Source organism: Macaca thibetana, chromosome 11 (assembly GCF_024542745.1).
Source record: "Macaca thibetana thibetana isolate TM-01 chromosome 11, ASM2454274v1, whole genome shotgun sequence".
In the NCBI taxonomy this organism is placed as follows: domain Eukaryota; kingdom Metazoa; phylum Chordata; class Mammalia; order Primates; family Cercopithecidae; genus Macaca; species Macaca thibetana.
Window position 1 is genome coordinate 62,307,136 of NC_065588.1, and position 12,420 is coordinate 62,319,555.

General features: G+C 39.0%; 1 protein-coding gene across 1 annotated transcript in view; it reads right to left on the minus strand.

Annotated features, from left to right (window-relative positions):
• Window positions 1-6,339: 6,339 nt before the first annotated feature.
• LLPH (LLP homolog, long-term synaptic facilitation factor) overlaps window positions 6,340-12,420 on the minus strand; it is a 648,032-nt gene continuing 641,951 nt past the window's right edge. Inside the window, exon 4 of the mRNA XM_050748324.1 lies at window positions 6,340-7,294. Coding sequence (XP_050604281.1) covers window positions 7,116-7,294 — 179 coding nt within the window. The 3' untranslated portion in view covers window positions 6,340-7,115. The remainder of the gene's footprint in view (window positions 7,295-12,420) is intronic.

Consider the following 12,420-nt stretch of genomic DNA (forward strand, 5'->3'; position numbering starts at 1 on the left):
TTTGCTGATATTGAAAACTATAAAGACACAATGTGAGAGTAAGAAAGTGTTTCATAAGATAGCATAATGCCAAGACAATTCATCATTTTAGGATATTAAATACATTCTGCATATTAAAAACTCAATGTATTATAAAGCTATGCCATTCTTTAAATGAAAATTCGAAGGACTTTACTCCATTCATTTTTTTTACAGGACTATTGCAGTACCATTCATTGTTTAAAGCAGATGTTTATAACATTTTTCCATACTTTAAAGTGGAACTTAATGGAATGAATACCAGACCTAACATTAACAAAATTAAAGAGATTTCATATTTTATTTCCACCAAAAGATACTTAAGTCTATAGTTATGTAGTGCCAAAAAACTATGTAGAGCAAAACAAGCATGGTACATTTCAAAGATGACAATTTATTACGAGGCATTTTTTTTTTGGCTGAAAAGAACTTTAACAGCTTTCAACCCAAATTCCAAGAATAGTTGGCCCTCTGTATCTGTGAATTCTGCATTTGTGGCTTTGTCCTGAGATAAAAAATATTCAAAAGAAAACTACAGCTGCATCTATACTGAACATGTACAGATTTTTTTCTTATCATTATTCCCTAAATAATACAGTATAACAACTATTTACATAGCATTTTCATTGTATTACTATAAGTAATCTAGAGATGATTTAAAGTAGTCATGCATTGCATGATGACATTTCAGTCAATATAGACAGTGGCCCCATTAAGATTACAGTGTAGCTGAAAAATTCCTATGGCCCAGTGACACTGTAGCCATCTTAACATCACAGTGCAACGCATTACTCACATGTCTGTGGTGATGCTGGTGTAAACAAACCTACTGTGCTGTCAGTCATATAAAGGTATAGCACATACAATTATGTATAGTTCATAATACTTGATAATAATGACTATGGTTTATGGCTTTACTATACTTTTTATTTTAGAGTGTACTCCTTCTACTTAAAGAAAAAGTTGACTGTAAACAGCCTCAGGCAGGTCCTTCAGGAGGTATTGCACAAGAAGGTGTTGATCTCATAGGAGATGGCAGCTCCATGCCTGTTATTGCCCGTGAAGACCTTGCAGTGGGACAAGCTGTGGAGGTGGGAGACAGTGTAGATGGAGGCTAATGTGTTTGTGTCTTAGTTTTTAACAAAAAAGCTTAAAAACAAAGAAAAGAAGTTTAAAAACTTAAAAACTGTGGAAATAGAAAAAAGCTTATAAAAATATAAAATATTTGTGTGCAGCTGTACAATGTATTTATGCTTTAAGCTAAGTGTTATGACAAAAGGGTTATACAGTTTAAAAAATTAAAACGTTTATAAAGTAAAAAAGTTACAGGAAGCTAATTTATTATTGAAGAAAATTTTTTGTAAGTTTAGTGTAGCCTAAGCGCACAGTGTGTATAAAGTCTACAGCAGGCCAAGTGCAGTGGCTCACACTGTAATCCCAGCACTTTGGGAGGCTGAGGCAGGTGGATCACCTGAGGTCAGGAGTTCGAGTCTAGCCTGATCAACATGGAGAAACCTCATCTCTACTAAAAATACAAAATTAGCTGGGCGTGGTGGTACATGCCTGTAATTCCAGCTACTCGGGAGGTTGAGGCAGGAGAATCACTTGAATCCAGGAGGTGGAGGTTGAGGTGAGCTGAGATCGCACCATTGTACTCCAGCCTAGGCAACAAGAGCGAAACTCCGTCTCAAAAAAAAAAAAAGTCTACAGCAGTATACAGTCATGTCTGAGGCCTTCACATTCACTCATGGCTCACTCACTGACTCATCCCAAGCACCAGTCCTGCAAGCACTATTCCTAAGTGCCCTATATAGGTGTACCATTTTTTATCTTTTACACTGTACTTTACTGTACCTTTTCTATGTTTAGATATATAAATACTTCCCATTGTGATACAACTGCCAACAGTACTCATTGTAGTAACTGACAGATTTGTAGCCTAGGAGCAATAGGCAATATCACATAGCCTAAGTGTAGTAGGCTATACCATTTAGATTTGTGTAAGTACAGTCTATGATGTTCACACAATGATTAACGATATTACCTAATGACACACTTCTCAGAACACATCCCAGTCATTAAGTGACGTATGACTGTATATGGGAGGATGGGCATGGGTTATATGCAAATATTTCACCAGATTATGTAAGCGATTCAAGCATCTGTGGATTTTGGTATCTGCAAAGGTCCTGGCACCAATCCCCAATAGATTCTGAGGGATAACTGAACGATGTTTGAATCCATCTTGCTACATTCCAACCAAATGCCTGTCCACCTTAGCCTGACACCCCAAGGCTCCCAAGGTGCCCATTTCAGTTCCCAAAATCTTGGTTAGAAGGTGCTTCCTTAAATCAAATAAAAGTCTGTCTCTCTGTAGCTTCCCATCATAGGTATTCATTCTATACTCTGGGACAAGCGGCCTTGCTCACTACTTAACAGTTGCATGACTTTTGGTAAATTTGTTAACCTTTCAAACTGTTTTCTTATCTGAAAATAGGGGTAATTAGAGTATTGATCCCACAGTGTTTTAAGGATTAAATAATATACGTAAAGCATTTAAGAGAGTACGCATTCTCTAAATGTTGGCTGTTGGGTTATTTTTACTGCTTGCCTACCAAATTAACCTTATTTGGCAACACATTATATTTTTTCCCCTGCTCTAAAATAACTGCAAAAGAACCTTGGCATTCAACTGTGGAAAATTTAGGGTTCTTTTTGTAAGCAGGCCCAAGAGTGGCCCTGGGCCTCCTGGCTACCTGACAGTCCTCCAGGGACAGCAGAGTGACCTTTGACCTGATGTAAGTACTTAACAGTCCCACCTCACCCCTAAACATTTCCTTGTAAAATTGTTATGTGTCTACTGCAGCAGTGTTTCTATTAATATATGCAGGCAAATAGAGGGAAAAAGACATATATTTTGTGTCTAGCACAAACTTGAATCACTCGGCCAGATGGCATCAGAAGTTAGTCACTTAACTAGTAAGGTTAGCCAACAGCTTAGCATCTGCATTTCTATTGTAGTATTTATAAATGTGGCAATACCTTAGATTCCTCCCAATTTTATGTTGTGGTCAGCACTTCCCTAAACTACACATTGCTGCCCTCACCATCACCACCAGTCCATTTCAGATACTTGATTCAAGTCATTTATAGCTATTTTTCTTCTCCAGCTCTTAAGCCATATCCCAGAAACATGGATCCAAATTTTGAAAATATCCAAATTTCCTAATAAGCAAATATATACTGCAGAATCCTTATTTGATGTAGCATATGAATTACATAGTGGGAAGAGATATCTACACTAATGTGACGTAGAAGACAGGATGTGGTCAAAACCATTACTTGATTCTACCTTAGAGGTTCAGCTGCAGTTTGCGTTTCTTCTCTGATTAGTACCTTAGGCAACTAATGATCATGGCCTACACCTTCCCCTTTTGGACTGGTCAGCCCATTCCTAATGAAGCGTCACCTGGGGATATCCAGTCTGCCTTAGGTCTAGAGACTTGAGGAGGTTCTGTACATCATTATTCTACTTAAACGTGCTCTTTATCTGATCCTGAGCCCACATGAACCCAGTCTATCATAGGTTGACCCAAAAATAGGTATTCTATCCTAAAATCACCTTTCTCTCTTAGCAAGAATTTGCACATCCTTGAGAGGCAGAATGGCATTGTAAGAGTATAGGCTCTAGAGCCACACTGCCTAAATTTGAATCCCAGATTTCAGTTTTAGTTATATGGCCTGTGTGCCTCAGTTTCCCCATGTGTAAACAGAGATTACATTAGTACCAAACTCATGAGATTGCTGGGCAGATTAAATGAGTTAATACTTGAAGCAGGTTTGATCATCTTTAAATAATATTTTGATTTCAGACTTAATTTCTTAAAACACAAAAAGTGTTACATTCAATTCCTAATGTGATTTAGCTCACTCAATCTAATTCCAAAATGATTTGGTGCTTACCTTGAGCTCCATCTTGTGGCTTTACAGCAATTCTCTGGAAAATGTCAGGCAAAAAGATGACAAATTTCAAAAAGATAAGCTAATTATTTAAAAGATAAAAGGACTATGCTATACTTCTCGATTTGTAATCTTTAAAAATAAAGTGACAAAGATGTGACCATACCCCTGCACTAATTTTGAAATGCTAGTCTAAATTTCCTGCCAATATTTGGAGGTGGGGAGAATCTTGCTGGCAATCTTCAGGAACTCAGTGCCTTAAGAGGCTACTCACAACACTGTGTCAGTAAACTTCTCTTCAGCAGTCACCTTTCCAGAGGCCATATGACACTTGAGAACATGATTCCCAAGCATGTTTTTTGGTAATGGTACTTTGATTTTTCATTTTGTTAACTTTTAAGTTAAATTCTGAATGGACAAACTTCATGACTGGACACACTGAAGTGAAAATCCTAACATCAGAGAGGCTCTGAATGAAAGCTCAAAGCTACTATCAGTAGAATCAAGTTAGAGATTATCAGTCACAGAAACCATGAACATAACCCTAGCACTGGTCTCTGACAATGCTGCCAAAATGTAAATAAGTGCCAAGTGTGTAATATCACTGATGTAGACTTTATTTTTGAGATGGAGTTTCGCTCTCTTGCCCAGGCTGGAGAGCAATGGTGTGGTCTTGACTCACTGCAACCCCCGCCTCCCAGATTCAAGTGATTCTCCTGCCTCAGCCTCCCAAGTAGCTGGGATTATAGGCACCTGCCACCATGCCCAGCTAACTTTGTATTTTTAGTAGAGACAGGGTTTCACCTCTGGTCTCAAACTCCTGACCTCAGGTGATCCACCTGCCTCGGCCTCCCAAAGTGCTGGAATTTGGTGCCGGCCCCCTTTTTTAAAAATCATAAAAAATGTCTACATTAGGCTGGGTGTGGTGGCTCATGCGTGTAATTCCAGCACTTTGGGAGGCTGGGTCCGGTGGATTACTTGAGTCCAAGAGTTTGAGACCAGCCTGGGCGACATGGTGAAACCCTGTGTCTACAAAAATACAAAAATTAGCTGGGCGTGGTGGCACCCACCTGTAGTCCCAGCTACTGGTGAGGCTGAGGTGGGAAAATCACTTCAGCCTGGGAGGTGGAGGTTGCAGCGGAGCCACGCTTGTGCCAATCACTCCAGCCTGGGTGACAGAGTGAGACCCCAACTCAAAAAAAAAAAAAAAACGTAAATAATTCAGCTAGTGTATTTATAGGCTGATATTGTCAGTGGCTTAACTGGATGTTTGCAATTTTTTTATTTTATGAATAAAAATGTACATATCCACTTTTCCCTCACAAATGCTATTGTAATTCATACCTACACCAAAAGGCAACAAAAGTCATGAATGACATCTGTCTTTCAATTCATATCTTAGCTGTTAAGAAATTTTAAGCATTTAAAGTTATCTACCAACTTTTCAGTCAACTATTGAGAAAAATGAGAAAAGCCTACTATATTTAAATAATTCCAAGAGTTTACTGGCATCAAATTTTAGAAGTTTAAATTTTCTGAAATATTTGGGTCATGTCCTCTTTATCTCTGTATTGTGCCCAATTTAGCAGTGTGCCTGACACAAAAGTTTGTGAACTCATGACCAAGTGGCCTTATTCTAATATATTGCACATTTTACTTGAGTTCTCCTGGGAAGTTAACATCCTCTTCTAAACAGATACACAGCTCCCAGCCCTATGAGAGCAGAAATCTTATCTTATTCAATCTGTCCCAAGCATCTGGAAAGTCCCTGGCACATACTAGGCACTCAGTATTTGGTTGTTCCAGTTAACATATGAGATGGTTAATCTGATTATAGTGAAATTCAGAGGGAATGCTAAGTTTAGATTGCTTAACTAAAAGTAAATTTAAATAAAAGTGAATTTAGCAAACTTAGACAGATTTAACTAAAAATCATTTCTCAGAAAACTAGTTTCAAACAGTAGAAGTTAAACAGGTTTCTTTACCGCTGGAACCCTGTAGGATTATTCTAATCCTAAATTAAAATCTTTTGTAAATCATCAAGTATGTAGCATTTCCCAAATTGATATGAACACAATTTATTTTTTAACCAAGCATCCAGAGAAACTGATTCCGAAGAACACACTCTGGGAAATGCTGCATGATACTATATTAGGCTACACATGAACACTAAAGAACATTAAATCAGTTTCCATGAAAAACCTGAAATGTTCTAATTTCCTAAAAATCATACTGACTTGTATATGTTAATATTCTACCTAAAATTAAGACAAGAAAACATTTAATTGAAGAATCTGGTCTTCTCTAGGGCTAAAAAACCTTAAGCATATATGAAAGAAAAAAAAATCAAACTTGAAGATCTACACACAAAATATCTTTTATTCTGTGGAATCAAAGCTCCACACAAGTACTTTATAAGATCCATTAATGTATTTTTTTTTTTTTTTTGAGACAGAGTCCTGCTCCGTTGCCCAGGGTGGAGTGCAGTGGGGCAATCTCGGCTCACTGCAACCTCCACCTCCTGGGTTCAAGCGATTCTCCTGCCTCAGCCTCCTGAGTAGCTGGGACTACAGGTGCGCGCCACCATGCTCAACTGATTTTGTATTTTTAGTAGAGATGGGGGTTTCACCATATTAGCCAGGCTGGTCTTGAACTGACCTGGTGATCCACCTGCCTCGGCCTCCCAAAGTGCTGGGATTACAGGTGTGAGCCACCGTGCCCGGGCCTAATGTTGTATTTTTAAATGGTATGATTATACAACAGCTTTCTTTAAATCTAAGTTCACAAAAATTTGTCAGTACATCATCTGTTTTATCTCTACTGACTATAATTACCACTTGTAAGAACGTCTAACCACATTAATACCTGACAGAACTTTGAGGCCTGATTGTAACTGGATATTGGGTAGCATCCAATTAAAGTATCAGTAGAGCTTGGATGTATCAAAGAAAATATTTTATTTAAGTTCCCAAAACAAACTTGAGGAGTTATGCTGGGTTTGAACTGCAGAAAAAAGGCCAAGTTAAAATAGGAAAACAAATAGTTTTCATTTGGTGGCAGCTGAAATCAAAGTATACATGTGTATACATTCTAATCCATCATCTATCCCGTGTGGCATTTTCCAAGGTTTTAAGAGTCTACCAGGCCAAACCCTTTGCCACTTTCACTGCTTTTGCTTTGCTTTTCCCCTTTCCTTTCTCTCGCTTTGCCTTCAGCCTTTTTCTTTGCCTTTGGTTCATCCATATTGGGTACTGTCCATGCTGGTCTAGAAGAGTCTTTTTGTTTCTCTTAATATCAGTCTCCATTTTCATGTCATCTGCATAAAAAGATGGAAAAACTGTTAACATCATGTATGAAAAAAAACCACCCTGTGTATTAGCATACATATTAATGCACTGAGCATATTAATGCACTGAGAACATCAGAACACTAGAACTGAAGGTAGACCGAAAATAGAGAAGAAAAAACTTTCTAAAGAATGTTGGCATGATCTTCCTTAGAGTAATAATGTTAAATAGGAAACATTTAGGATGCATGCTTCTGAGTTAGTACATTAGTAGATATATGGTTCTGAGCACATGTGAGTTACAAGAACATTTCTCATATTAAGTGATTCCTTGAGTTAAGCCAGTAAGCCCACCTACACTTCTAAGGGATAGACCTTAGATGTAATGAACTGATTAGGAATGTCTGGCCATTTCTTATGAACCTGAACTAAATTAAAATGAACTGAGAACGAACTTCTAATGAACTCGATGGAGTAGTCAGCAGCAGGGTTGTAATGGGAGAGACAGGCACTCAACAGAGAAGAAAGACCTGGACACATCCTGGGGCTGGCATACTTTTCCTAGCTAGGTAACACTCAGAGATCCAGCTCTACTGATAGGAGACTTGGCGGGAAGCTCAGTGCAAGCATGCTGTGGTACACCTAGAACCTTCTCCACTGTGAAGGACACGTCCAGAGTCCTTCACTGGTACCTCTTTACCAGGATACACAAGGTCTTCTATTATCTTGACTACCTGGCATTGTATTAGATATTCATCATTGTTTCCACAGTATCTAGAATAGTGTCTGGTATATAACAGCCAATCAATAACTAGGTGTTGAATGATTATTTTAGGTGCTGTTCTAGTTTATGGGGATATAGTGGTCCATATGAGCTCCTAGCTCTGACAGAGTTTACGATGTTCTGTTGAGGGGAGAATAAGAAAACAGAAAGAAAACCTCAGCCAGGTATAGTATCTATAGGCATCTGTAGTCTCAGCTATTCAGGAGACTGGGGTGGGAGGATCATTTGAGGCCAGGAGTTCAAGGCTGTTGTGGGCTTGGTCACGCCTGTGAACAGCCACTATACTCCAACCTGGGCAACAAAATGAGATCCTGTCTCCCAAAAAAAAAAAAAAGAACTGGTAGGCGCTGGTACGAACACATTAAGATAATGAGGTTTTTAGGCATGACAGTGATATAATCTGATTTACCTTCTGAAAAGATCACACTGGTGGATATGTAGAAGATAAATGAGAAGGGAACAAGAGCGGAAGTGAGAAGTAAAAAGGCTCCAATAATAGTACAGGCAAGAGATGACAGCCATCTGAATCAAGGTGAAAGCAGGAGAAAAATGGATACGGATTTCTAACGTATTTTTAGGATAATCAGTAAGACTTGCTAATGGTTTAGATGTGGGGAATAAAGGAAAGAGGAATCAAGGATGACTACTAGGTTTATGGCTTAAGAAATTAGGCAGGCAGGCCGGGCGCGGTGGCTCAAGCCTGTAATCCCAGAACTCTGGGAGGCCGAGGCGGGCGGATCACGAGGTCAGGAGATCGAGACCATCCTGGCTAACACGGTGAAACCCCGTCTCTACTAAAAAAAATACAAAAAACTAGCCGGGCGAGGTGGCGGGCACCTGTAGTCCCAGCTATTCGGGAGGCTGAGGCAGGAGAATGGCGTAAACCCGGGAGGCGGAGCTTGCAGTGAGCTGAGATCCGGCCACTGCACTCCAGCCCGGGCGACAGAGCGAGACTCCGTCTCAAAAAAAAAAAAAAAAAAGAAATTAGGCAGGCAGTTGAAAGAGTAGAAATAAGGAAAAACATGAACTTGAGGGTAGAGATGAGAACCAAATTGATAACACATAGATTACTAAATGTGGAGACTCCCTCAGTCTCAGTCCCACCAACCTTTAGCTCCTAAAATATCTAAGAATAGGGGCATCCAGACATTCCCCAGGCAGGACATAAAAGATTTTCTCTCTGGGGATGATGATAAAAAAAAAAAAAAAAAAAGACTTAACAGATTCTGATATAAGAGGTCTCCGAATAAAACCTCCTGGAGCCGTTCCAATTCTTCTATACATCTAGTAGTTGATATAACCTCTCCCACACCTTGTCTCCCTCCAGCTTCCAATTATCATTGTAGTGCCGCACTTTTAAATACAAACAACGACCACTGATCACCAGACATTTGAGAAAAGCTTCTAATATGAAAGAAAGAGACAAAAGTAAAGGAATGGAATGGCTTGGGAGGGAATTCCAAGAGGAAAGACACACAATACATACCATAGATAAAAATTTCAAAAGCAAACTGTAATTAATACCCTTAGGAAAATCAGAGAAGATATAAGCCCATTTAGAACACAGAATTCATGACTCAAGGGGCATTTACAAAACACAAAGAACACAAAGCTATGAAAAAGGAACAGTAGGCCAGGCGTGGTGGCTCATGCCTATAATCCCAGCACTTTGGGAGGTCAAGGTGGGCGGATCATGAGGTCAGGAGATCGAGACCATCCTGGCTAACACGGTGAAACCCTGCCTCTACTAAAAATACAAAAAGTTAGCCAGGCGAGGTGGCGGGCGCTTGTAGTCCCAGCTACTTGGGAAGCTGAGGCAGAAGAATGGTGTGAACCCGGGAGGTGGAGCTTGCAGTGAGCTGAGATTGCGCTGCTGCACTCCAGCCTGGGAGACAGAGCGAGACTCTGTCTCAAAAAAAAAAAAAAAAAAAAAAAAAGAAAAAAAGGAAAAAAAAGAAAAAGGAACAGTAAAAAAAAAAAAAAAGAAAAACTTATAGAAATTAAAAATATAAGAGTAAACCAAATAATAAGAACCAGAATACAAGGTCAAGGAAATTAGAGGGTATAACAAAAGAAACAGAAAATAGGAGAACAGGAGAGAAAAGAAAACAGGATCAATCCAAAAGAATCAAGAGTGGATGGGCATCTGGTATCTAGAACATATGAAGAACTCTTAACAACCCGATAAAAAAAGACAAACAACGTAACTGAAAAACGAGGCAAAAGACTTGAGTAGACCTTTCTTCAAAAAGATACACAAATGGTCAAAAAGCATATGAAAAAATGTTCAGCCGGACACAGTAGCTCACACCTGTAATCCCAGCACTTTGGGAGGCTGAGGCAGGTGGATCACTTGAGGTCAGGAGTTCAAGACCAGCCTGGCCAATACGGTGAAATCCCATCTCTACTAAAAATGCAAAATTCAGCTGGGCATGGTGGCACATGCCTATAATCCCAGCTACTTGGGAGTCTGAGGCAGGAGAATTGCTTGAACCCGGGAGGCAGAGGTTGTGGTGAGCTGAGATCATGCCACTGCACTCCAGCCTAGGCAACAGTGAGACTCCATCTCAAAAAACAAAACAAAACAAAACAAAACAAAAACAAAACAAAACAAAACAACAACAAAAAAACCAGTTCATTCAACGTCATTAGTCATTAGGGAACTTCAAATCAAAATCACAATGAGAATCTATTTCATACCCACTAAGATGACTATAATCCAAAAATGGAAAACAAGTTATTAGTGAGGATGTGAAGAAACTCAAATACTCAAACACTGCAGGTGGGAATGTAATATAGTGTGGCTGATGTGGAAAATATCAAAAAGAATTACCATTTGACCCAGCAATTCCACTTATCAAACAAAACCTTGTGCACCTGAATGTTCACAGCAGCATATTCACAACACCCATAAAGGGAAATAAATCTAAATATCCAGCAACTGCTGAACAGATATGAAACATGGTACATGCAATAGACTATTATCTAGCCTTAAAAAGAAAGGAAGTAGTGATATATGCTACAATGTGGGTGACCTTCAAAAGCACCACACTCAGGAAAATAAGCCAGGCACAAAGGTATTATATGATTCCATTTGTAAGAAATATTCAAAACAGGTAAATCCACACACGAAAAGAGCACATTAGTGGTTGCCAGAGGCTGGGGGTAGAATGAGGAGAGACAGACTCCTTAATGGGTGTTAAGTTTTATTTTGGGGTGAGGAACGTGTTTTGGAACTAGAGGTGATGGCTGCACAACCACATGAATGTACTAAATACCACTGAACTGTACACTTTAAAATGCATAATTTTATGTTATGTGGATTTTGTCTTAACAACCAAAAAGAACCAATAGGGAGGGGTGACGTGTGTGTGAGGAAATGAAAACAGCAAGTTATGGCAAGTGTTTCAAAAAGTTTCAAGGACAGATGAAATAAAGCAGCAGATTGAGAGAACTTGAGGTCAAGGGAGAAATTTTTCTTTCTTTCTTTTGACATTGAACATCCCAGAACACATCTATCCTGTTGGCAATGACCCAGTGGAGGAGACTGATAAGGCAGATGCCATGAGTACAACCCCTGAGAATGTAATGGGGGAGAGGATTCAGAACACAAGTGGAGAAACTGGCTTTGGAGAGAACATTAATAAAAAAGGGAAAACAGCCTATACATCTGAATTCTTATAGACTTGGGTAGTGGAAAGATGAGGATATTTCTGTTGGTTGGCCCCTTTTTCTCACAGAAGTTGAAGTTAAATGCTTTTTGTAATTTTTATTCATATGGAGTGGGAGAAGGATGAAATGGGAAGAAGAAAAAGTTAAAAACAGTGATTTTTAAAGGGAAAAAAAATCCCTAAGTTTGCGAGATTGAGAATACTGCTCTCTTCCTTGGGCATAAGACATCAAATAAATGTATTTCTATTTTAAAGTCTAGGTATTGCAAATGCTTAATTTAGTTTGCTGCCAAATTGGTGCATTAAATGTGCAAAAAGCAGCATTAAGTCTTAATCACTTCATGATTAAGACACAAAGTTTCCTAAAATCTGTCAAAATGAAATACTGAAACCCAGTGATTTTCAGGAAAATAGTATAAGGGCATAGGACTCATAGAATGGGAATTAGATCTTACAAAGAATAAAATGAAGACCTATGCTGCCTAGGCCCTGAGTGAACTGTGTACCCTTCCAACCAGAGTGTGTCTAGATTTGTCTACTCCTGTAGAACTATTTATTCCTGAGACATGGAGGCTACTGTATAAGCACCAAAGACCCACTCTAAATAATCCAAAACATACCTATATACACGAACGGACTTGATAGATTTTTTTTTTTTTTTTTAAATGAAGCAGAGGGGCTGGGCACTGTGGCTCATGCCT